This window comes from Limanda limanda, chromosome 7 (genome assembly GCF_963576545.1).
Source record: "Limanda limanda chromosome 7, fLimLim1.1, whole genome shotgun sequence".
Classification (NCBI taxonomy): domain Eukaryota; kingdom Metazoa; phylum Chordata; class Actinopteri; order Pleuronectiformes; family Pleuronectidae; genus Limanda; species Limanda limanda.
In genome coordinates this window covers 21,535,547-21,563,099 of record NC_083642.1, presented here as the reverse complement: position 1 = coordinate 21,563,099, position 27,553 = coordinate 21,535,547, and the positions used below count along the sequence as shown (strand labels likewise).

Genomic DNA, 27,553 nt, shown 5'->3' with positions numbered 1-27,553 from the left:
GACACTGTTGTGCATATAAATTCTACAAATCCCTGGTAATACTTTTTTTAATTGCATCTTCCTGTTTGTAGCCCTGCTCTTTGTGCAACCATCACCAAATTCTGTTTCAAACGAAACATAGCCATTGTACGTCAGCCTTGCAATACGCTGGTGACCAGTTCAGGGTGTGCCCTGCCTCTTGGCACCTGGGATTGGCCCCAGCTCCTCCCTCGACCCTCAAGGATAAGCAGTACAGATGATGGAAGGATGGATGAACAAAACCACATTTTAAATCTTAGCTGCATTTCATCAACGTATTAGACAAAACCGGCATCAAAATCTTCAGTCAGTCAGTCGGTTAGTCTGTTAATCTGTCCGTGATTGCATAAAATTTGCAAAGATTCCCCAAAAATAATTATTATACTTTTCGGTAACTTGTCACATATTATGGTCAAATCTTCCATAAAACCAGCTTTGGATTTTCACAGCTCCCTTCTGGATGGATCCTGGTGTTTTCAGCTGTACTAAAAATCCGTACTGTAGCATCATCATCATCATCATCATCATCATCAAATTCCACAATGTTTGCATTATACTAGATGCACCTTCATAAATGGGGAATCTGGGAAACCCCGCTGGATTTACAGATGTGATGAATCCCTTTTACTCTCCTGTATTAATCCTGAGAAACACTTTCAAGCCTGTGAAGAACAAATTCCCTCTTTTTCCTTCACTTAGCTTGACATAGCTCTGATTCATAGGTGGAGGCACTTGCTAGCCTGCACAGTTTAATTAGATTGCCTGGCAACTGTGCAACTTAAACAACAAATACCAACACCAGTGACAGTGTCAACACTAAGTTTCATGGTGCTACCCACTTCCCCATACACTATCACCTGTGTGGTGTTCTTTAGCAGCACGGGAGGATGTTGTAACCATATATATGTTTGTGTTTGTTTTTGTATGTAAAGTATACATCAGGCGAGCATGTAGTGTTAATGATGTGTTGAGGTAGAAGCTCTATGCTGTGATACACCAGGTGGTTGGCAGAATCCAGAGCACCTGCCACTCAGCAGCAAGCTGTCAGATGGCACCTTGACTTGATGGAGAGAGCAGGGTGGTAACAGATATGTCAAAATAAAAGTCCTCCCAGAGACGAGCCCGGGGGTCACAACACAAATGTGATGAGAATCTTAAAATAGTGATGCTGAGCTACAAACACACCAATGAGACTGGAGCAGGTTCAGGAGTTTACAGCTGTGGTATTGGTGTGTTTGTTGTGTGCTGGTTATATAACAGTCAACATACTGCTCAGTCAATTTTGCTTTTGCCATTCATCTGAAAGTAATGGATGATTCCAGTTCATTGACTTCAAAAGCAAAAAAAAAGAGAGGGAGAGAGAGAAAGTTTCACCAAAGCTCCAGTATTTACATAATTAACATTTACATAAACACAAACACTGATTAAAAAATCATTATGAGATTATTTTTGGATCAATTCAAAGTCATGATGGTAAAATTATTATTGATCTATCGATTACCTTCACCAAGGAGGATATTATAGCATCTGTTTGATCGGGATTACCACAAATCTTGGTGGAAAGATGAGGTATGGTTCAATAAATAGGTGCAACAAGACTGGACTGCAAATCGATGCAACAACATGTAAATGGATATCAACATACAAAGACATAATGTATTCTCTAAATGAAAGCCCATATGGTAGGGATGCGCAGATGGAAGTGGTAGAATTTAATTATAAACATTTAATTTGGGTTCTTTGAACCTTGTATCCCCTTCCCTCTGTCACTCAGGCCCATTAGGACCTATTATTTAATTGAACCATACTGATATACAATTTGAGATAGATTTAATGAACAAGACAATTAATATAAACTGTACACCTGACTACTGCTAATAAAGAATGACAATCCATAACTGTAGAAGATATGGTGCTCTCCACAATGGACGAAATGAGAGGCTGATTGTTTGAATGACAAACAGAGTCGTAACAACTATAGACTATAGATAACCTGGTGTTACCTGGGCTTTAATGAGGTTTCTTGTGACTGTCTCAATATACATTTTTTTAGTAAAGGATGATTTTTCAGTTCTTATGTTTCCTCTATAGTAGGTTTTATAGGTCTTAATATGTTTGCGAAGTTCAAAAGCCCAAAGTCAGCGTCGAAGGGAGCTCGTCTCTCTGACAGAAAACACTTCTACTGAAGCTCCTGATACTTCTGTACCATTCCGCACATGCCTCATATCATTACCACCATGATGTTATGTGACACCACTCTGCCGCACATTAGCATCACGTCGTTTACAGGGGCTAGTCTGGCACAGCCAAAAACAAAACTAGGTAAAGCAAGAGTGGAGGCTGTAATTTCTGTGGGCTAGCGGATGCAGATGCAGATCAGAGCAGATGGGCTTAATCTGGAGAGGGGCCTTAAAGAGACAGGAGCTACAATCAAGAGGACGAAAAAAAGGGGGTGCAGCAATGAACGATATGAGGAAAGTTATGGGTTTTCTAAGAGCATTTAAACCTAGCTAAACCTAGCTATGTACCTACATAATATGTCTCCTTTAAAATTTCCTCAGTAAATGTTTCCATATGCTGTTTTTCAGCCCTTTATCTCTCTGGAGTCAAACCTGACAACAGACCTAATGTTCATTTTTTATTCTGACAATCTCCTTTAGGTCATCAGAAGAAAATGTTTCCTTAATCTGAAGACAAATTATTCACACCTGCATTATAATGGGATTCAACCTGACCTACAGAGGGAATATTTCAATTTGTAATATTGCTCATGTCTATAATGGCTAGAGATGAGTGAACCCTATATTCAGTGATATAACATCTACACTTAATACTGACGCTTCTATACCTTTTTGTACATATGTATCTCTATGTGGACACATTATTTGCCTTGCTTGTATTATGAGCGCCTTACTGCTAGACTGCACATGCATATGTTTATGCTAATGTAGATCACATTTGCATAACTCAATGAGACAATTCAATGCCATGCTCCAAATGTCCTTTTGGTGTCCCCATGTAATTGGTATTCCCACAGTGGCCCCGGTCTAATAACTGTTATTATTCAGCATCATCAGCTCCTACTGGTGACTCTCTGATGCAGAACCTGTCAACATCCCAAAAAGCACTCATGCTTGTTTTATGGGTTTATTTCTATTCCCTTTGTGTTTCAAATTTCAGGTTACTAAACGTTTAAAAAACTTGATAATTATGTTGCATTTACAATACCACAGGTACTATGATTTTATTAATGAATCATACTTCAGACACACTGCTTCATGGCTGCATTGCATCTGTCTTAGACTGAAGGCAGATTACATTTATTTGGGAATTATCTCTCGATTTTAAATGAAATATTTAATTTGGCATACTTCATTTGTACTCATTCAGAATCAGTTGAACCAGGCATAAGAAGGAGGGAAGAGATAATACATTACATTTAAAAGCTCTTTTGCTTTTGTCAAATGAAGGCAAATCTGGCAACAAAAACAATACCAATCTTATAATAATTAAAGACAAATATGAGTCTACAGTCATGTATGAATCATGGATCACATAAAGGTCTGTACCAGATTTCATGAAAACCAAAATGTGAGACGTCATGGGGATGATCAAAGCCATTAGGGAAACATCATGTCGGAAACATTTTGAAGCACAATATTTAATGTCAATCCATTGGTGTTCAGATATTTCAATCTGTGTACAAACCTAGAGACTGATGTTAACCCCCCCCAAAAAAAAAACACCATTAGATTACCTAAACAAATAAATAAAAGAACAAATAATCAAAATTCAATGTTATCTGTTCTGATTGCACAGGAAAATATTAAATTCAATTCTAAATGTCATCCAAAAGGAACTGAGACAACCTTAGCACTTTGGCTAATCGGGTCAAAGAGCCAAGACAAACAGCTGCTTCACCTGGCATGCTGGTCACTCATTAGGTGAACAGTCAGATGGAGTGTGACAAACCGAACGGTGTAAACTTGGAAAATGGACAAGGTTTGTAAAAGTGACTCGCTCAGACAACGCCAGCAAAATGCCAGAGGGGTTCCTCAGTGCTGGCACAAGCTGTTATTAGAGTGGGCACACAGGGCATCAGTGGCACTGCCAAATGCCAGAGTCTTGAAAGTACCACTGAGCTGTAAGCAAGTAGCCCGAAAGAAATGAGAAGAGGAGGAAGGAAAAGAAGAGGAAGAAGAACACCCATCTGGAATAACCTACAGTATATGTTTGTGTGAAATACTGAGATACACTCATGCACAAAGGACAACATTTTAGACAAAGCTGAAAGGTGTTTCATTTGTAGACATTTAACAAATTTCTGCTGAAAGGACCTCTTTCCACACATCCCTCAGATCAATCATGAAAAAACTTTATGTTTAGTCGGTAAACTATCACTAAACTGGTCTTCATCTCTATTTCAATTTCACACTAAAACGAGTGAACACTAAAAATAAAATATATATATACTTGCCATTGTTATGACCAACAAGTAGTTTTATCACTGTTATTTGTGTATGTATACATGGTTGGACTATGTGTCTTCCTCACACTATCCAGAAGTTAAGCTGAAATATGCCAGATATCAACGCTGCCTCTTTGTGCATTTGAAGCCAGAGTCTGCACAGTAGTGAGCGGAGAATGGAGCGGCGGCAACTCGACAAATCAGGACTCAGTGTGAGCTGTCAATCATGACGTCTCACCCCGTTGCTATAGCATCGACTAACCGATCATAACCAAACTTTACCAGAAAATTAACACTTTAACAAACATCTCATTATGATAAGAGCTACCTAAAATTACAGATCCATGTCCCATCTGCTAACATGGAAGTGGTAGGATTTATGAGCTATACTGCAGCCAGCCACCATTGAGATGCTTTGGCTTCACTTTTGGGGAACAGTCACGTCAGCCATCTTTATATACAGTGTGGACTGGGGTCATCTGCGTATCTGCTCATATTTCATTTTTACATAGTATATGAAAGGTAATAGATAAATGAAAGTTGGATGAAGTCTCCATATGCAAAACTACTTTTTCTCTCTTACTACTGAGTAATGGGTAAACGGATATGTAAGAAATAAAAAAATGAACTCAGAACTGGATGAGATTAAACAAAATAAAAAAGATTGATTATCAAACTTGTACATGTGTTATTTTTGTTAGGATGAAAAGTAGTTTGCTGTATGGATGTGAATTATTAACACCTTCACAAATCGATCATGCCAGGTTTGCATTTCCTCACAAAACAGCGTAAAAAATGGAAGCAATTTAGTTTTGGCCATGAAAATGGAACACGGAAGGCTTTTTATGCATATTCATGAATAAGGCATAATGAAAAATTAACCACCCTTGACAGATTCCGGCACTGAAGCACTAGGACAAATGTCAGTTTGTTCCCTGTGTCATGTCATCGGATTTCCACAGTGGAAGAAATATCTGCTACTCTGGCACAAGTGTGTACCTGTTAACCCGTTGCTGATTGTCTTGAATGGGATTCGTCTAAAAATAAATGTACATCACTTCGTGTGGACTACGGTGGGGTTGCCGTGACAACCGGGCTTGTTTTTGTGTCAAGGGAGGCCAGCTGAGCCTCTGTCAGCGAAGAGGGGGGGAGATGGAGGAAGAGGAAGAAGGGGGAGATGAAGGGATGAGTAAAAGACGGCAGGGGGAAGAGATATTATGAAACAAGAATGAAGGATGGTGAGGAAAAGCAAGATGTGAGGAGGACCAAACCTATACTGAATGTTCACAAGGATTTTTTTCACTTATTCTCGTTGTTTCAGCCTTGATATGGATTTTGAGCTTTTCATTCATCACATAAGACACATCCACACTTGTTTTCTGTCCAGTGGACACATTCTCCCACCACCAGCTGGCATTCACTTTGTCCTGGTTAAGGATTCAAAGTGCAGAGCTCCTGGGAACGAGCCTCTTTTTTCTAACCTCTAGGCAACGGCTAACCCTTACAAATAATCCAAAAAACACGACAGCCTAAAGTGCCTTCAGGCTTTTTTTCGATACATCTACCCTGGGCCCAGCCTGCACACATATTACTTCATTACTTTTCAAGGGTACTGCTGCCGAGAGGCAAAGCATTCCCCTGATATCCTCCCCTCTGCTCATGCTGTCCTCTTTCCCCACTTCAGCAGTACCCACAGTATGCTAACATTAGTGACAGCTCATCTACAACCCCCCACATACACACACAGAGAGAGAGAGAGAGAGAGAGAGTGTGTGTGTGTGTGTGTGTGTGTGTGCCCCCCCCCCCCCGCTGAGCAAAAACAGGGAAATCTAAAGATAGTAAACGCAGCAGGCTCACTTGAGAGAAAGCCAGAATGAGAGAATCGGGGAAAAGTACCTGCAGTCAAAAATAGCTTCAGCTATTTTCCTCCAAGATATTTATAGAATGCAACTGGCGCAAAATCTGCCACAGTCTCGCATCAGAGAAAGTCCGACATTTATTTTTAGCTTTCGGGGATGATTTTGTGTTCAAGTCCAAGGGAGCAAGTTAGACAGAGATAAGATATTAAATTCTGAATTAAGAAGAGGCTATTCAGGTTAGAGGTAAACAAAATTCAAATTAAGAATTAAAATACTGGATTAAATAGTAAGAGATGTTTGTTTTAAGATGCGCTTTGTTTGATTTATGATAGAGATTTTAAGCACAAGCAGATGAAGTTGGTCTGACGTAGAGAGATGATGTATTTTTGGCAAAGGAGGACGGGGTGAGGGTCAGCTTGATGGAAAATGGAGAAGGAGGAGGAGGAAAAAGGAAAATGCAGTTTTATAAAATCGTACAAGATAAAATACCACGATCTTTCAAGAAAGTTCTCTACTGCATTTTCTGAGTTCTTTGTTAGAGGTGAAAATTAATACTGCTCACATATGCTTAACATTTAGCTACATCAGTATTGGCAGCAGTATAGCTTTATATAGCAGCTTACGAACTACAGGTTGGTTGTGAAGGATTTAGTGGAATCTAGTGGTAAACATGCCCATTGCAACCAACTTAAACCTTCTTCCAAGCCTTTCCGAGAACCTGATGGTTGTCAGGCCAAGTAATAAAATGCAAAAGGTTTAGAGCCAGGGTTGGTTTGTTTGTTCTAGGCTACTCTAGAAATATGACTGGGCAATGTGGCTGACTGAGACGATTGGTCCTCCGATTGAAAGGGCTCATTCTATAACAAAAAACAACAATTCTTAATTTCAGGCAATTAAAGGCTAATGAAAAGAATAAAGATTATTCTTTTCCATGGCTGCTGATAGTTACCCTACTTTTAACATGTTAAACCTTTGTTTAATATAATCACTGTAAAAAAGCAATTTGTGAAAAGGCCATCTTGTGGTTACATGAGGACATCAGAAGGCACAGTGACTTTCTCTAGTCTTGAAATGGGCACTTGACCTTTGTACCACTGCAGTTTGTCATTTGTACACTGCTGAGTGCTGGTTCCACAGAGTTTGTGCTGTGAGCCAGTTAAGATATTTCCTACCTTTTCCAGTATTAATGCGAAGCTATGGGCTGTGAGTAATCAGCCATGTTGTCATGATAACACAGAGGAGGAAAGTCTTGTTCTCTGGAGGATGATCTTTGAGGAAACTTTTTGTTGTCATAGAAACAGCAACTATTGTACTTCGAAGGCAGAAAAAAATTACAGCGGTGACTGTTTTCACTAGTTGTTGTTTGGAAAATACATCGTTTTGCTGTTGGTCGTTCATGCATTTCCAAAATTGTGACAAAACGTTTACAAATGTTATTTGAAAGTACTATTCAATATTACAGAGCGTAGTATTGGCCCGGGGTAAAATCATAAGTAAAGGGAGGCAAAACGCTTACGAGGCAAACAAGTGTCATCTTTGTGTTTCCCTCCGTCACAGTCCCATCTCCACTGGAAATCCAAGGAAATCCAGGTGTTGATTAGATTGACGTGTTAAACCCTTTTTCCTGCATGCGACACGTCTCCTCTACCCACACAGAGGGACTGACATCCATAAATAGTTTTATTGCCATCGGTAGATTTTGCCGCTGCCACTCATTTTGAGTCAACCTCATCCCATGTTTAAGCTCTCTGTAAATAGTTACGAAGCCAGAAATAGCCTTGATTGAGCCTCGCCATCCTTCTCTCACTCATATAAATAAACACACGCATTTGTGCTCAGTGATCTGTTCAAGCACGTGCACATCCACACACTCTCACACATACAGACCTGCACAAGGAGGAGCTCTATTTGTCTTCCTCTGACACACAAGTCTGTCTATATTGTATCCCTGTCCAATATTTTCTCTCTTTCTCAGACACACACACACACACACACTTCTCCATTCCTGCCCTTGTTTATACGACATGCTACATCAGAGCCCTTGGCTGCCCGGGGCTCCATTTAGATTTCCATTTATAGCATTGAGTATGAATTATTAACATCACTAAGAGATTTTTTAATTTTCTTTTCATAAAATTGAGGTGAACAGAGAAATTACAATGACTCTAATCACCACAGCAACTCTCTGTCAATATCAGAGAAGCTAAGAGCAGCTTGTGCAAGATGGATACGCAGGTAATGAATTTGAAGAGGGAGGCGGACAATAGACAAACCCAACGTGGGTTTTTTGTGAAATGGTAATAAGGAAACGTACAGGCTCTTCAGAAAAGGCTGACCAGCAGGACATGGATTTGATGCTCATTTTTCTTCCGAAATAGACGTGTCATGGTTTTAAACGCTGATGTTGCACCTTTACATGTATGGGAACATGAATAATTAAGGTGAGCAGGGTCAGGGTAGCGCTCAATGGCATTTATAACGACCAGTTTTCCCCAATTCACTCTCAGCCAAGCTTGGATTTCTTCATCCAAGTTTCTTATTACGCTTGTTTCACTTTAAACTTGGTGGGACATTATTTAGGTTGAGGCAGGAGAAAATATGCAGGTTCCCCCCACGAAACAGCTTTGTTCTGACCTTATCGTATTCACTTCCAATGCACTTCCCTGGTGTACACGCTGCCCCATACTTAAAGTTTAATGATTTGTGAAGATGCCAACTCGGCTGAAGCCATTTTCATGGATTTAGCTTGACTAAAATGCATGGCTAATCATATCAATCATTATATCCACACACATATTCATATGTTGTGCAGGGAAGCAAACAAAAAATTCAACAGAGCAAGAAACTGCTAAATTAAATAGATAATATTAGTTGTCAATTCAAAATATGAAGGGACTGTTATTATCAGTGAAATAGAATAAAACCTGATATTAAAATTAATTGCAATCTACTAAATCCTTTATTTAGCGATAGGAATACATTTAAAGCGCTCCTCTCCTGTCACATCCCCACTCACTGACAAGCTGAAATCATCTCATGCATAAGCTGGATGAGTTTTTAAAGGCACCATCACAGAGACATTTAGGGAGCGTGAGCGGTGCCAGGAAATAATTTAATTTAATGTGCTGATTTAAACAGATGGCCAGTGCATACAGTGTTTGCATATAAACAGGGTTTGGAATCATCGGGTGCTGAGGGGGCAGATCAAACAGCAGGCGTCCCCTCTCCTGCAGGTAAACATACACACTTTACATCTGCACGACAAGTGCTGAGTCATCCACACATTGCCATCTCCGGATGTCGGGGGGATATTAGCATTAAGCCCCTTGTGCTTATGGGCCGAGCGTAGACGCAGCAAAGAATTCAATGTTCTGAAAATACGCTCATAGGCAGGATTAGAAAATAACGGTGTCTCTCATGCTGTGAGCTCTCCAGAAGTGTGACTGACTAAAGGATTTTTACTGTCAGGAAAACAGAAGAGAAAAGCATGATTAAAATCCATGGCCGAATCTTTTCATCCCAAAAAGGTGGGGATGTAAGAAAGAAGGGTTTTAGGGTACACCACACTTGTCTGGGATAAAAATATCCATATTTCACTCTTGATCTGTATAAATGGCCTGTGTTGATGTACTTAGTCTGAATTTGGACATGAAATGATATAAAGGATCATTTAATTCAACATTCAGGTTTTAATAAAGCTCCAGAGTGCACAGCCTGCATGGTACCGACCTTTAGAGGAGGAACAGGGAGAGCCCTGTTGTACTTGTCCAGGGAGATGAAGGTGAAGAAGGCGGACACCGCGTGGTATTTCCCTTTTTCTTCCTCCATCAGCGGGGAAGCATCTACGATCACTTGAATTTCCATTGACTTGTTACTGACAAATGTGAGACGCCCAGTCACCGTCACCACGCAGCCTTGGAGAGAAGAGGAAGAACATTATCAAATTGATATTTTAACATTTCCAATGTGTGACTCAATGCTCAAAAATCTTTGCTTGATTCAAGCAACTCTGTCCTTGAGCCAGCCACAGGAATTACATCTTGTTGTGTTATTTAAAGCTTTTACAGAATATAAAAGGAAAAGTTGTACAAAAGTTATGAGGTTTTACAAAAATATTAATATTTTGTTGTAATTACCTCGCACTCGGAAATATTGAAATCAAATGAAAAACCTGGATGTGTCTTTGTTTTGAGCACAAACTGAACATGAAGTTAGCTGGTAGGTTGTCGACTGAGGAAACTTTAACATGAGCTACTGCAACTGACTTCACATTGTTGCATCATGAACCTGTTGAATTCTTTTTCCACTCAGACTCAAACTAAAGCCAGTTGATCTGTCCTTCACTTTCTAGATTAATACAAAGCAGGATCTTCTTTTTTGTGCTCAAATAGAAAAGAACAGTGAAGCTGTATTTGATGAAAACCTTTTCAAAGAGATCAATGTTTGTAACCGTAAATTCAGAGGACATGTCATTTCCAACGCTGCGGATTTCAACCTGAGATTCATTGAAATTCATCCAATGTTTCAATCACGAAAAACAACTGGTTCTCTCCTTTAGACACTGCAGGGATATGGAGAAAAAAAAAGTCCAGTAATAGTACTGAGCCCCACTGATCTGTTTCTTTATTCCCTTTCATGAGTCTGTACTGTATTATTACTGCTGTTGCCATAGAGACAGTGAGAGAAGGTGTTATCCCTGCCATCTGAGACGGACCTCCAGAATAAGACAGAGATTTTATAAAACAGTCTTTGTCTTAAATAATAAAATATGCATAAGTGAATAAAGGGCTTTTATCGGAATATGTTGTCGCTAACTACTCTGACGTTTTGGGAACAGCTGCTACAGGAACTACACATGGTTGTTGTTCAGAGCTCTTGTACTTATGCAGAAAATGCATGGCAGTTTGAAGACTGTTCTCACTAGCTGATGAATGACAGCACTGACCATAAAATGATTCAAACGGTTTCCTGATATGAAAGTTCTTACTATCAATGGCTGTACTCTCTTTGTAATGTACTACCACAAAAGAAAGGAAGATGAAGTGTTTGTATTTTTAACCATGACACCTATGCTGTAAATCAAGAATATGTATTTAGTAATCATATCAAGTAGTTTTATTTTGTATAATCTTAACTTGGCCTTAACCAGACTCAGAGATGATTTTTTTATTATATGGTTGGTTTTAAAGGATCTTATTTTTAAGAATGATCTCAACATATAATTGCATTAAAACAATAATGGAAAGATTTGGAAAATCCTTAGACTTATTAACACACACAGGTGTGGAAAATGTCACACTGTTACTAAATCTGGTGTGTTACCACCCTCAGTTACATCCATTTCAACAGACTTCCTTTGGCACCCCTTCAAAAACCAGAGTGTGAGCATACATCCTGTGAACTTCTACTTCCACAGGAAAAAATTGTTCTGCTCCTTTTCTCTGGCTGTGCTCAACCAAGCATATTTCCCCCACAGACTTCCATTTAAAAAAGAGTTGACAGAAATCGTCAAACAAGGACAATTATTATGTGGAGGTTTCCTATTTGTAAAACCTTACCAGAGCGCTGAAAAGCTTTTGAATTAAAGTGTAAGGGTTCTGGAGAGAAAAGTTTGAGAACGAGATGCTGATGTACACATGTCCTTGGCCACAAAACACAGAAGCAAACAAGGACGAGAAGAATTTTGGGGTGCGATGTTCCTGAGTGACCATTTGACCCGGAATCCACTGGCAGCATTTGGATTCATGTATACAGTTATTGTCATACATCCATGGCTCTAACATACAATGTTTTCAAATAAACCCTATTGTCAAGAATGCCAGTGGGTCTAGTCCACAAGATTTGTGCGAGAGACCTAACCAATAATCCCTGGACATGAGCTACTCAACTCTAGGACTTCAGGCAGTTTTCTGTGCACCGGGAAAAATTTAAAGGGAGTATATATTTTTTGTACCCTGGTTGGTAACCTCTATCAGAATAGAGCAGGGCTCAGGCTACAATTTTCTGTCTGAATCAGACCAAAACCAAGAGAAAATTAGCCAAGCCATTCTGTTTTTGTGTCTAGACCAGACCCAGCATTTTCTCCAATTACAGGCACGTGAAGCATGAAAAATGAGATAAGTAAAGCCCAGCTAACATCACTGAACCCGGCCCAAACCCAAATATCATTTCAAAATGTTTGTCCAAGCCTGGCCTGACTCTTAGGTCGGGTATCCACACACTTCATCTGTTTGATGTTCTGAAGTCACATCAACTCTAAGAAGGTGATGAAGTGCATGGTTGTATAAGAAAACAGGATAAGGGAGAGCAAAGTTACAACGCAATTTAGATGCAGTTTGTGAAAATAGCACATCCACTGGAAATCTATATTCTTTCTCTTGTTAACTGGCCCTTTAACTGTTTTTGTGTAACCTTAAGCAGCCTGACATATTCAGCTCAGGTGCAGATGTATTAGGATTATTGAAGCATAATTTGCTCACTGACATTACACCAAAAGAATAAGCCCTGATCTCAAGGCTATTCTTGAGTGTTTTTTTAAAAGACCTTCATGATTTATAATTGATTCATGCAGAAAGTAGATCATGGATTTGTGCAGTACTGAAGGTCAGCCAACAGGAAAAACTGTCTGAGTCCGATCTCTGAGGAACTATTTAATGCAGCTAATCTGCTGTGAGGCAAGTCCATGCCGGGTCTTGATGTTGGATAAACTAAACTGGGACTGTAACACCTTTGAGCTATAGATTTCCTATTTTTGTCATGGTTTTGTCTTTTAGGTGTTTAGTTTCCACCTGTTTTTGAAGAGTGTTTTCAGTTTATTAGTACCTCCTTGTGTTTTATGTATATCCTTGTGTTTATGTTTTAATGTGTTGTTTCTGTGTCTCTGGTTTTCCCTTTCCTTGTGTTCTGTTTCCTGTTTTATTTTGTAGGCCCTGCTCCTAGTGTGTTTTCTTTCTTCACTTCCTGTCTTTGTGATTGCCTGCACCAGTCCTCATGTGTTCCACCTGTGTTCAAAGTCTCTGTGCTTCCCGTTGTCGGTTCGTTGTCTGAATTCCTGTCGTTATTCTTCGTCTCCTGTGCTAGCCTCCTCCTCTGCATCCTCTCTGTAGGTTCCTGGTGTTCTCCCCTGTGCTCTTAGTTGTTTTTTCAGTTTAGACCTTTTTGTAAGATTCCTCTGTTTGTTTGTTTTTTCTGTTGGACATGTTCCTAAGGACACCTTTTGTTTAAACTCTGCATCCTGGGTCCACTTGCTAACCAAACCTGACAATTTTAGCTACAGTCTGAGTTTGGGTCAGGCTGGGAAAACAATACCAAAAAAATCTACTAAGATTAATATTTTATTTGCTGTTTTCCTGTATTCCCAGAACTTCCTAATTGAAATTTGTGTTTTCAAGTGGTCAAAGAAGCTTGACTACCCGGAAAAAAAACCTCGCAGACATTGGGTGAACATGAAAACTCTGAAAAGAAAGACCCCGGCTGATCCTGGATTCAGATTGGATCAACAAAATTTGATTTAAAATAAATAAACAAGAATATCGTTGCAAGTTTTCATTATGCATCACAAGTTCTGCAACTTATTTCTTTCTCCCACACTTTCTCACTCACCTTGAGCACTTTCTTCTCTTTCCCTCAATTCTCTTTTCATCTGACTAACACCCTTGGAAGTTTTCTACCTTTCTTCTCAGTCTTTGTACCTGTGGGAATTTTACTGTAATGAATAAAGGAGAAGAGCTCTGACTGAGCACTGTGGCACATCAATGGCCGGCACCTCACTGACATATTCTCAGCTCAGAATCATGCACATTACTGTTCAAACACAGTTTCCTTACCTTTCACAAAGTTTGCATCACTTCACTGTGTCGGAGAAGAACACGAAGGAGTCTAATAAACAAGTGATTTACAAGCTGTAAAGGTGAGGGCAGCGTGACATGTTTCAGACTCAACTTGATGCCTCCGCTTGTCAAGTTTTACAGCATTTACAGAAAGCTAATGTTTTGAAAAGTTCTCGAGAAATATGCTGCAGACAAGATGATTGTCGGCTGCAAACACAAAAGACATTAACTGTCTTAAGCCACTTGTTGATAATTGCCATTTTGGTCCTCACCAAATGATTTGCATTGCACTCTGTATACATGTTTGTGTGACAGGTCTCCTGACAGCTTTCAGCGTTGACAAAGCAGATTCTCTAAACAGAAAATGACAAATGGCATGGGAGGAGGAATTGAATGGGAGGACAAATTAGTGAATAAATTATAAAATTATATAGAATACCAAATACATTCTGAAATTCGTATTGGTGGGGCAGTGGTGAGCACTGTCGCCTCACAGCACAAACATTTTTGGTGTGAATGTGTGGAGTTTGCATGTTCTTCCCGTGTCTGCATAGGTTTTCTCAGGCTTCCTCCCTCAGTCCAAAGACATGGAGATTTGGTTTGGAGAGTTTAACTTCAATTAGAGACAATAAAAGTGTGAATGTGAGTGTGAACGGTTTGTCTCCATATGTCAACCCTGTGATATGATGGCAACCAGTCCAGGGTATAACTTTCCTGTCCATCAACCTGCCTTGTTTAGAAACAGAACACACCACAGCAGTTCTACAAACCTTATATTGGCCTCCAGTGTCTTACGGGACAGAATTCTAAATGTTACTGCCTGTATATGAATCATTAAATAGCTTAGCACCAGTACATACTGCTGTCCTGCCTGCACCAGACCATAACACCTCTTGGAGCCTCTGGAAATAACTTGCTTGTTTTTCCAAGACTGAGAGTAACACAGTCTGCCGAGGCTTCATTTAGTGACTGTGAGCCACATCTACAACAAATGAGACAGAACCTATGGTGTGACTCAACGACCAAGAGTAGACTTCAAAACCTACTATTGTCTGCTGCCTTCTAAGGGTTTGTTTATCTCCTATTTATTGAATTATACATCTGCCTGCGATAAGAATACTCTCTGTGGAAAGGAACTGCTGATAGTTTGGATCCTTTTACCAGTTTGACTTCAACTTCTGCTGGATCTGTGGAGGAAACATCTCACATGATGTATATTATCTGCACTTAGCGAGCGAGAGAAAGTATCCAGAGGAAATACTTACACCATAAAGTGACTGACTACATGCAGAGTGGCTGTTTTCATTTGGCTTTGTTTTTTAATCCTTCATTGTCATCATTGTTTTCCTAGGAACACCTCTTTTTGTTTGTTTGTCTGAACTCCTTCACCAAATCGGAAAATCTACTAGTGACACAACACATATGTCAAAGTGGAAGCCAGATCAAATCATTTCACCAATTTCTGAACCCAGAGGAAAGGAGGAGGCAACAGCTGGAGCGATAGGGAGCATCTGAGAGATGGGGACATAGATCTAAACTGAAGTCTTTCATTTTCAGTTTTCTGGTACTGAAACTCACAAGCCATTTCTGACATGAACTCAGGAGAATGTGAGCACATTGGGTCCGGACTTTCACACATTACATTACAACACAGAAAACTCAGAGGCGGGTCAAAATGAATAATGTAATAAAAGGGGAAACTCTGTGACTTGGACATATGCGTTCTCACATAAAGCCCCTCTGGAGAATGTCAGGAGTTAATCCTGAATGCAGTGCATGTCTGAACGCAGGGACAGAGAGGTGGGTTTTAAAAGTCAAACAATCCCCCACCACTCGCTCCATGCGTACTCAGACCTACTTTGGAAAAACACTTTTGGACTGAGTGACTTGTTAAGCTTGAACAAAGTCAGCAGTATTTGAAATTGCATGTACATGCAGTGCAGTCTGAGCTGAGCTGACAGCCAGTACAAAAAAATGTCTTGCCACTTCATAATTCAACAATGGGGAGAGATGAAGCTAGTCCCCTGTTAACATTATATCCTGAGATAATCATAACATCTGGATGTCTGGATCACATCATGTCCAACACTGGAACAGATAGCACAAACACTGATGTAATGTGAATGTAATACACCGCTGTTCTCCGCCATCTTTGAAGAAACTGCTTTCAGTCCTTTTTAGCATATTTAGATTCCATAAGAGGACCAAAAAGACTTTGTAGTAACAGTGTTTTCTGTCTATAGGTGTGTAGCTGCTCTGTTTGTTCCTTGTTTGGGCAACAACCAAACTGTGCTGCAAATAAAAACCTGTATCTCAGTGGTTCACTTTGAAGATAGAAAAATAATAGTTTTCCACTCCATTACAGGAGTAAGGTACAGTACCTAAAACAAATAAATGACAAAAGTATATCGGGAAATCTACTGAGACACTATATTGGCCCTAGTATGATATTTAACGTTTGGCATTTATAACACATCATAACTTTTGTTTACTGAAACGTTCCCTCTCTCAAAGTGAAGTAACACCTCAGCGATAAAGCTCGGTAATGGAAAATACCTCAATCATAACAAAGTTGTGTCTTTCCAGATGTAGCAACAGAACTACAAAACACAACTGTTCTCAATTAGAAACAGTGTGACCGGCGTTAAGGCTGAATTTATGGACTGCTGAGTTTTTCCACATTATCTCCTAATTGTGGTTTTACAGAGTGCACTTCACTTGTGTGTAAAAAAGCAGCTTCATGGAAAATGGACAGAGCTTCCTGTATCAACAATACTCGTAATGTAGAGGTTTGTATTCTACAAAACTGTGGACAATCTTGATGTATCAGTGACCTAAAGCTCTGAATAGATTCTCTGTGTCGTCCTCACCTTTCTTGATCTTGCTGTGGAAGTTGATGGCGTCCACAGAGGCGGTGACAATGTTGGTGTTGCAGTGCCGAGCAGCCACGATGCCGGCGACCTCATCCATCAGCTTCATGGTCACGCCTGTGCCAGACACAAGCAAAGTTTGACTTTAGTAAGAGGCACAGCAAATACAAGAAGGGATATTAAATTATCTTCTTACTCTGCCGCCTTTGTTTTGATTTTATCTTCTATTTTTAACTGAGACTCATCGATCTTTATGGTTTATTTGAGATACTGTTTCACAAAGATGAGATTGGGTTTCTTGATCCAATATCCACCTGAAACTAAACTTCGAATGGGTCTCATCGATCTTTCCTCAACATTAGCTTCTCGCTCAGTATTATGAGGCCCCTGTGTATCAGTTTGTGAATGGAGCAGTGGCAAGTGTCACCTTCCATTCGCTTCCAATCTGTGTGATGGAAGGGGCAAATTAAAACATTTTCTTCCTGTTGCGTGGTAAATCTGCAGCGTGGCTTAACTTTGGTGAACTTTGACGCCCAATATTCAGTTTGCATTCGTGTACAGTATGTGTGACTGTGCCCTAATATGAAGTATTTTGATAGTTGTTTTTATTTTGCAGCTGATGAACGTCAAATAAATGTTGTCTAGTATAGCTCACATTCATGGTAATATAAATATTTTACAAAATTACTAAACAAAACAATACCATTTACAACAAATTGGGAAATGCTAAGCCCCAATCTACCTTTAGCACTCCAGGATATTTAAAAAATGAGGCGATCTGTCACTAACTAAATATAAGTATAATGACCAGTCACATCCCACATCACATCACGTCCCTTTGGTAGGCACTGATAAATAAACTAATTTGTTGTTTCACTGTCTTCGTTTCTGAAAACATTCAGTTAGCACACAGTGTAAGCTGCTTAGTTTTTACTTGGGACAAGTGTTTTTAACCTAATTTGATGAAATAGTAAGGTATTACGTGTTTTTGAACATCGTGAGCTACAAATGGAGAACAGAGAAGTGGATTGTGGTGGATGGGGATCTTTGAGCAACTGACAAATTGTAGCTTAGAACTGGTGCATCACGGCCTTGATCTATGAGACATACTGTTAATTGAAATGCTCTGTATGCTTTAAAGGCTTTATTTGTGACCCTGTGCTCTAGATCTCACAGTTGCTTGAGAGTTTATACTCCCCATGAAAACTTACACGGGTCAAATGAATCTAGTTCTCTGCGTGAGAAACAACCCAATATTTAATGGCCACCTTTCAAGCTGACATGTGCTCGGTAAACTATTTGATCCTAAAACTAGATAGATGTTGGGTCAAGTATCACTTTTAAGATCTGAGGAGATATCCATCAAACAATCCGTCATCAAAACATTTACACAAAGCACAGAATGCTTGCAGATGATTTGAAGCATGAGAAAAACACTTTGAGCAGGAAATCAAAGTCTGACGATCACAGCAGACCTCACAGTGTGGACACAGGAATGCACTAACCTACACCTGTGTTTATCAGACTGCACCACACACACACACACACAAACACACGCACGCACCACCCTCGACAGCTTGTATCATGTGTGAAGGAAAACAGTTGTTTGTGGGTTTCTCACAGAAAATGGGACATCTTGTATGGAGTGGGTGGGTTGTAGATGAGAGAAGCGAGGAAGAGGGTGGCATCTGTTCCTCATCTCGGAGAAAGTGTGAGTGCATGTGTAATGTGCGTGTCTTTGGGAACGTATGCTCATTTAAAGATGTTCAGGCCCTTGCTAGACGTTCCAGTTGCCCCAGTCGTTCCCTCTGAGCTGCTTTTTTTGTGTTTCTCGTGCTACAGAAAATCAATAAGTCTGCACGCTGATAGTTAGTTTGGCCCAAAAATGCTCCCACCACCATTTCTATTTATGTCGGCCAAAAGTGTGGGAGTACAAACAGACTGTGCCGCTAGCTCCCAAATGCAACGCTCCATGTAAAAGAAGAAGGACTGAGCTGATTAAAACTGAAACATGCTTTTACTTTGACATCCTGTTATCCTCTTAAATGGATGCAACATCACTCTCATTTTATTTTTCGCTAATTGTGTTGATATGCACAAAAGTAGCTGGAAACTTGGACTTCTTTTTCTGGCACACTTACAATTCTAACTGGATATTTCAAATACAGGAAAAGTCTGGATGCAGGAGAAATTGGATCAAGCTGTGACTCTGAAGTATGTGGTTGAAAGGAAAGACAGTGTGACAGGTTGCTTGATCCATCATCTTCAACTCTGATCGATAATATTTACAATCCACAGTCTCTGCTGTGCACTAAGGTTGACTGGGCCTTTTTTGTTAGAAGTGAGCTCACCATCCTCTTTTAAAAACATTTTAAGGACACATTTTTTTGACCTTCCTCACGGCTTGGAATCTGAATACTGAATTTTATATGTCCCTTCTTAACACATACATTTATATAACGCACTCTAGCTCTCCTAGCTCTTAACTTGTTGATTATTTTATTCATTTTAATATGTTATTATTGAATTTTAATAAAGCCCCTTTGCACTTGCACATGATCGTTCCCATCTCTGTCGTTTATCATTATTTTGTCATTTATGTTTTTTGTTTTTGTGTTTAGAAAATTGATATATAAAAAAGATTATTCTTATCATAATTATTATGAACACACTCTGACTGAGCCTGATGCTGTGCCTTAAGTGTGAGTGGCCCAGAGGACAAGCAGAAATCTCTCATCCTTAAGCCAGTTGCAAAGCATTTTTCAAAACCAATCTTTCAATCTTTTTTCTTCCCATCTCAGCTATGTACTGGAAATTGATGGGATCTCAACTAAGATGGAAATTTCTTCCCTGAGTACAAAGCACAGCAGGCGGCTGCTATTCAAAGCTCGGAGTGAGTGGTTGTGTCTGAGCCTGTAACACTTGATGGATCATGACCTGACGAGATGATGAAATTGAACGCTGTATTACAATAGACTGAATCTAAACGTTTCCTTTCAATTCTAAGACACGTTGCAATACCTGAGTTTTATCACATGGTCTCCATGTTTCCTCACTTTTGATATTTAAAACGTGTCTATGACTATGTAATGGGGCCTAATGGGACCATAGCAAAGTTATTATAACTATAATTAATATTTTCACATTAATAATGGATCACTTAAATGTATGAGACGAGATTAACTCAGAGACTCATCACCCAGCTCTGCAGTTCCCCAGTTCTGTCGATATTTATAGCAAACTATAGCAGATTTTGGGGTTTTCCACTAATTAAACAAACTGCTTTTGTCTTTCCCCAATCTCATCACTTTTGTTTTTAATTGTAGCAAACAGGCATTAAATAACACTGTACAGTTCCTGTTCAGCACCACATGACAGAAATACAAAGTTCTGTAACAAAGTAGTCAACATAGTGGAGCATTTAGCAGCTGATGACGCAGATATTTCCCTCAGGAGTTGGTGGAGACCAAATTAAAGAGACATGATTCCAAATGAATAATATTGTTGTTCTGAATTGGCTGGAGGAGGGAATAAGCAACGAGTTTGCCATGTCGACTTAGGGTGGCAGTGTTGTGTTGAGAAAAAGTTATACGTCTAGAATAGGAACACCTACATGAATATATATAATCCTTATCCATTCCTTTTGTTAAAGCCAGAAAGTAAATGTTGACTGAGGCATGAACTTCAACGGAAGTAGTTCTATGTTGCTGCTAGTGCACTGTCTCCCTCTTAGGAGACTTACATGGTCCACTTGCTTCACCTGAACTCTTGAAGCTGTCCAGACTTTGAAAATTTCTTCAGCCCAAAACTGAGGGAGGCTGCACTCGGAAGCAACAAACCATAAACATCAGATGAAGTCACTGCTTTTTAATCCCCTTCAGGAAGGTTTGCTGCAATATGCATTCAATCAATATCCTACAGATAACCTTTAATTTATGTGTATGTTTCATTCAAAGCTTCTGGGAGCTACAAAAGACAATTGGCTTAGTGCATAATGTTGCATGAGTGGCATTTACTGGTGCTTCTGCTGCTAGCTTCAAAAATAAGATAATCTACTGAACCTTATAGGTCCCTAACTGTGGTATTATTTGTTATAAAGGAATACTATAACACTATGATCATCAAGAAGTATTCAAAAAGAGACATTAAATTACAATAAACAATATCTTTCTGTTGCCTTTATATGTGTTTTTTGTTTTGGTCTCACATAGCAGGGGAATAAACCAGCAGCTGTGGTCGCACAAATCAGATGATAAACTCTGATAAAATATTCATCCTTGAAACAAAGTGACACGGCATTGCTGGGGTTTCATCTCGTTTGATCTTCACTTTTACGAATATTACTGGCGAGAATGAGAATGTGGTGTAATGGTATGAGGGCTCTTATCAGAATAAAACGATCTTTAGGAGGTCATGCGTGGTAAACAAAGGAATCACATGGGACACAAAAAAGTCTCCTCTCAGCATGCTGTTGTATGAAATGAATGCTAATGGGCAAGTGGCTAGACTGGACCAGTTAAGAAGCGCATGAATCTCGATCGCATGATCTCTGTGACTCTGTAAAATGAATTAAATAGAAATAGACTGAAGACTTTCTATTTTTGGTTTGGTTTGAACATGTCTGAGGGATTGTGAGACTGAGTGGAGCAGTGACAGTTGGCTGCCATGTTCTTGTTTAACAGCTCCCCAGATGCCCCGAGAAAGAGGACGGCGGTAATTATTGGGGGAATAATCACACCAGTTTGCCACATTGGAGAGACTTGCCACGTAGGAAGAGTGGCTACGAGTATTAAAAACCTACAAGTTTGGATGTTTAAAAATTACTGTCATTCGGCTTGACAGCAGAGTTGAGAGGCAGCGGGCGTGACGCACCCACTTGTCACATGGTGGGAAAAAGGTTCAGTGATTACCCCAAATGGTTAATTTGAATTCGTCATCAGCAGCAGCATTGACGATGTAAATGTACATATTTAATTTGGACAGAAATATCAACCCTTCATCGAGCAGTACCTATCGTTACTTAAAAATTTTAAACCTATAAATTTCTTATTATCTATAATACATTAACAAACTATTAAAAGAGGATTATCCCCATGTGTCTGAGATTCTTTGAGTTTTTTAGCCTCACACAAGCTGTTTTCAGACATTTCCTTTCATACATGAACAACACAGCAGGAGACTCTCTGCTCAGACCCGTTGAAAATGACACAAATCTCGGCAGCATTCAGCTGAGGGGTGGAGCAGCAGGCAGAGGCAGGACTTAACGTATTCATTCTGCTGTGGGGATCATGTGTTTTGACATCTTTGTCGACGTCTTCCATATCTTTTTTTATTTTATTTATTTCGTTTTTCGTTCTGGTGTGTGCCACGTGTTAGAGACGTCATCATCACACTCACAAGCTCGCAGTGAATCTCTGAGGATCTTCTGCATTGTTCTCAGAAGATGAGCTTATTCTGACATTCTCTGAAGTTTTTACTCGGGGGCGGCCGCAAAGTCCAGAGAAAGTCTGTCGCCTCTGACCAGGACATTTGTGTTCTTGCATACAGCCCATCCAGAGAATGTCAGGAGATTATCCGGAGTTCAGTGCATGTCTGAAAGCAGCTTCAGCATAATATTTTCATGTGGTCCAGCTTTAATGCTCTTGTTAACCCCGTTTAATGCACCAGGCAGATAATCTATACGTTGCGATAGAAACCTGTATCTGAATTGACCAGACATAGAGGGGAGGGCTGAATTGTCCTTGAGTAAAGCAAAGCTGCTTGTCTTTATTAGTGACAAACCGACAGTGGATCTGTTAATGCAACTCAACCCTCTCCTTGTACAGTGGATGTAAAAGGTTGAAGCGACGCACAATGTGAGACTGGAAATGAGGACAAGCGAGGCCAAGACAGCCTTGGGCCCTGCGTTACACATTCACAGGGTGACATGGCACACTATGACTCTCCCTTACCCGTAGGGTGGGAACACGAAAGGCAGAGCGTGGGGATGGGGTGCGGCGGGGTGGGGGGGTGAGGGGTGGTTTGGAGTTGGTGTGTGTGAAGGGGGGAAAGACAGCTCACTCCAAATGGGGAAAAAAAGGGCAATTAGTAACCAAGTCCCTAGTGCAGCCCAGTTTGCCACGGGGCAGAATACCTCTGTGATTAGATCCCATGTGACGATTCACCCAAAATCTGCCCGGCACAGTGCCGTCCATTGGCAGCAGGCATGGGAACAAAGGGGGGAGTCTTCGGGGCAGCTCGTGTCACTCGTCAGCCCTGTCACCCAACTTCAAGCCTGTTTAATTAGAAACGGCTCCGACACAGCACACTACGCAAAGCACCCAGCGATGTAAGGGTGAAGAGAGTGTGACACCAAAAGATCGACAGCGAGTAATCCGTGACATCTGCCTCTCTCACATCCCCTCGCACTGCAGCCAAAACCTTCTTCCTCCATCTTAATCTCTATTCCTTCCCTCGCCTCCTTGTTCTTGCCCTCAGCCTATACTTCTATTCCCCACTGACAATCCCCCTCTCTCTTCTTGTCATTCTCATCCCCTCCCCAATATGTGCTTTAATCATGGACAGTATCAAACGGCTCAAACTGCCTCCTAATGAGCTGTTACTATAGAAACAGCTCCTGTTAACATTACTGCCACGCAGCAACCCACCTACATCCTCATATAAAGTCCCATAAGCTGCATATTTTCTTTATATTATAACCATTCCAGCTGTTGCATGCTTTACTAAACGCCAGGCAGCATCAACATATTCATGTGCGGCTTTGAGTTCTGCAAAGCGGAGGTGAGTGCAGCGATGATTACTGTTCCTCTATAAGCTCCAAGCGCACCGCAGGCCTGGGAAAATCAATGAGATACAATTCCTGTGATGGAAATTCTGTCAGATAAAGGGCTTTCAGATTAAACAGACCTCTGGCTGTGATGGTAAACGTCCTCGGCTACTGCAGATGTGTTCTCTAAGTGTACAACTTGGCCTTCAGTTCTTTTGTGTGCTGTTTTTAACCTGGTAATGGTCATTTCTCCTCTTTGGTCGATATCAGCTTGTTTTACATGTAGCATGGGCGTATTTTCACTGGGGCTGAGAAGATGTTTCCATTGCATTTTTAATCAGATTTAGGCCGCTCAGTATCATTACACAGTTTGATTTATACGCTGTCGCTACAATTTGTGGACTTGCCCTTGAGCCACATTGATCTAGAGGAGAAAAGCTTGATAAAAATATTCTTCATCTTTGGAAACTTCAGTTATGACCACACTGTACAAAGCACATCTTAATGGACAAAGCATCTTCATCAATTTGTCAACATATGCCTGGAAAATAGAAATATGCTGAAAATACTCACAACACAACCAAATACCACACAAACTAATACTCACAACGAAACCAAATACTCACAACTCTAACAATACTCACAACAAAACCAAAGAATAACAACCAAATACTTGCAACGCTACCAAGTAGCCTACTCACAACTTAATACCAACAACACTACCAAATACTCACAACAAGTTCAAGTACTCACGACCAAATACTCAAACACTACCACAACACTACCAAATACTCACACCACTATTACAACACAACCAAATACTCACAAACAACCAAATACTCACAACTCAATTAAGTACTCACAAACAAATACTCACAACACTACCAAATACTCACAACACTACCACAACACAACCAAATACAACATATTCAAATACTCATAACACTACAAAAAACCTGCAACACAACCAGATACGTACAAATACTCTCTAATGTACCACAATATGTTCTGAGTATTTGGTCGTGTTGTGTATTTTCTTTTCGTTTTGGTCCAGGATGATTACTACACTCTGACTGTTGGTGGAGGTTGTTGCAGATGCATGAATAGCTGACAATACTATTCAGGAATGCAAAAAAGTACTGCCACCTTCCTCTGCTCCTTTCAGAAGAGAATAAAATGTAACGATTGACTTGACACCAAGCTGAAAGCAGTGTTTTCCTGTCTTCTTTGGCTGAGCATCACTGATCAAGGTTGTTGTGGTCTGAAGTGTGTGCTTTTGTACCGTTTTCATGGCATGACTCCCAATAAAAGACACCTGACAGCTTGTAGTAATCGCTTAAAGTATATGACTCTTTCCTTTCCCTCTTCTTCTATACACACAGAGACAAGCACATAATTGTATGTATTGTTGTGTTTCTTGTGTTGAATCAATTTGATGCAGGGTAATAGTTGATGCCTTTTCAATTCCATATTGATTTAATGTCTGCATTCAGCACAACTAAAGAAACCCTACTTTTTATTTAATGGCTGATTTGAACAAGCTGAGGCTGTTCTGTTGTGTTTTTGGTTCGGCTCACTGAAGATCCTTTTACTCAGTAATAGCCACGTTCAAGTTTCCTCACTGATTTCACACTTGTTCCAGCCCAGATTATAGACCTTTCATCTCAGCAGCCACAGAAAACTACGACTATATAACCCTTTGTCTGATATATACTGTATTCATTTGTAATATATTAGTGCAGTGCTCGTTCTACACCTGCCTGTTTGGAATGGGCTTGGCCTGTGGTGATGCTGGTAGCAGCCTTTTTTTTCTGAAACTCTTAAAGTAATTGAGCCGGGGCAAGTAAAGACCAACTAATGGACAGAGCTCTGAAACCATCACTGCTGCACAAAGAGATGCTCATCTGTTTGTTCAAAGTGCATTGATGGGCCCCAGCCACCACTGCTACTGACCCCCCCTAGAGGTTTAATTTGTCTCAAAGTTTGTGTGAGTGAAGTACACATGCAAGAGAGCATTTATAACCTCTCCCCCATCACTCTTCTGTAGCCATATTGAACTTTGTGGATCATATATAGCACTGCTGGGGTTAGAAGGTCAGAGATGGGCTTGGACTTTAAAGTTCAAAGTGACCAATCAGAGGAGGCGGGCATCAGCCACTATCCCTCACCGCCAAAGTCTGAACATTCAACTTGACAACTAAGTGGCGAGGGCGGTGTTTAGCAGTTGCGAGCGCAGAGCGAAGGGGCTTATCTGTGTTGGTCTAAGAGAGCGAGCGCGGACCGACAGTTGTGTACGTGGAGCAGAAATGTCCCCTGTTTATTCAAAGTTTATCAATATTTAATGTATCACGTGTCCGTATCGATATCTAATATCGACACTGCACTTCCTTGGGCCCTTATCAATACACATGCCAAGTGTGAAGCCAATAAAGTCAAGATAGGACTTCCATAAACCGACAGGGAAACAGAGATTTCTATAGTTTTATCGAACAGATGAAAACCTTTAAAAAATCTTTAATGTTAATGAGGTGCTCCATGTATTTCAGTCTACCAGGGAAGGAACCCGGGTCTTATTTATAACAGGCGCTTGTTTTCAACTGGATTTACCGATCTCAACAGACTGTCCTCCTGAGTCTGAGGCCCAAACCTGATTCAGTATTTTATTTCTGTATAAATGTTGGTTTGGAAAAGGCTGTCAAAGTAAAGGGAGCAATCCATACACACTTACACACAAACACACACACACACACACACACACACACACACACACACACACACAGACACATACATACACACACACACACACACACAAACTCCTCATAAAGGTCGATCACACAAGCTCCAGTGGACATATCCCTGTCTCCATGAATTCCTGTGTCTCAGGCAGTGACATGTTTATATACTCACTGAGCATAGATCGGAGCAGAGGACAGATAATATATAGAGCCACAGTGATGGATGTGTTCCTGTGCTCCAGAAAGCTGGCTCTGCTCTGTCACACACACACACACCCACACATACTTTTTTGTGCACTGATAAAAAAAAAAACTCGCTAAAATATGTTCATCCTCAAATTTAGATGAATAACCGACAGAACAAATCCCAACCTCTTACAACGGTTCTGTTGCTTTAGCCTTTTCGTCGCTCCGTCTGATTTCATCGGGACTGCGGTTCTGTCCACCTGTGGCAATCAACTGCTGTTTCTATGGAAACAGGTGGTACACTTCCTTCAGAACATGAAGGAGGGAGGAGAGCGAGCAAGTAGAGAAGAGGAAGAGAGAGCATGAGATAATGAGGAGAGGTGGACAGACTTTAAAGAAGCTGCAACAAAGAAAAGGAGAAAGAGAGAAAAGAAAGAACCTTGAGTTGAAGGGACTCATGGTGGGCTCTCGTCAAAGTTTCTGATACTTTGATCTTTTTTAACAGGCATGCTGGAGACTTTCATTACACGCTCAGGTGGTTTGAGTGGCAGCTGTACAGGAGCAGGCCTCGACTGACAAGATCTGGCCCTGTAAACGTTCTGGGCAGTAATGAGTAACGTTTTTGACTGTTTCATTGAATAATAACATAATAGATAGATAGATCATTCTTGACTCCACAAATGTGATCCACCTCATTGACTGTCTATCCTCCCACCATCCAGAGATGAAGCAAATCCCAGATATATGTCAGCTATTTGTTTATGTTTAATATAGAGCCAGAGTCTTCCCAGAAGCAGATGGAGACAGATGGAGCCGATCTAG

At 40.3% G+C, this 27,553-nt stretch overlaps 1 protein-coding gene across 2 annotated transcripts in view; it reads right to left on the bottom strand.

The window, feature by feature from the left end:
- Positions 1 to 27,553, bottom strand: part of acot7 (acyl-CoA thioesterase 7) — a 49,575-nt gene that overhangs the window by 1,144 nt on the left and 20,878 nt on the right. For both annotated transcript variants that reach the window (XM_061075353.1, XM_061075352.1), the window contains exons 7-8: positions 17,045 to 17,161; positions 10,075 to 10,259 (exon numbers count right to left, since the gene is read on the bottom strand). In XM_061075353.1, coding sequence (XP_060931336.1) covers positions 10,075 to 10,259; positions 17,045 to 17,161 — 302 coding nt within the window. The remainder of the gene's footprint in view (positions 1 to 10,074; positions 10,260 to 17,044; positions 17,162 to 27,553) is intronic.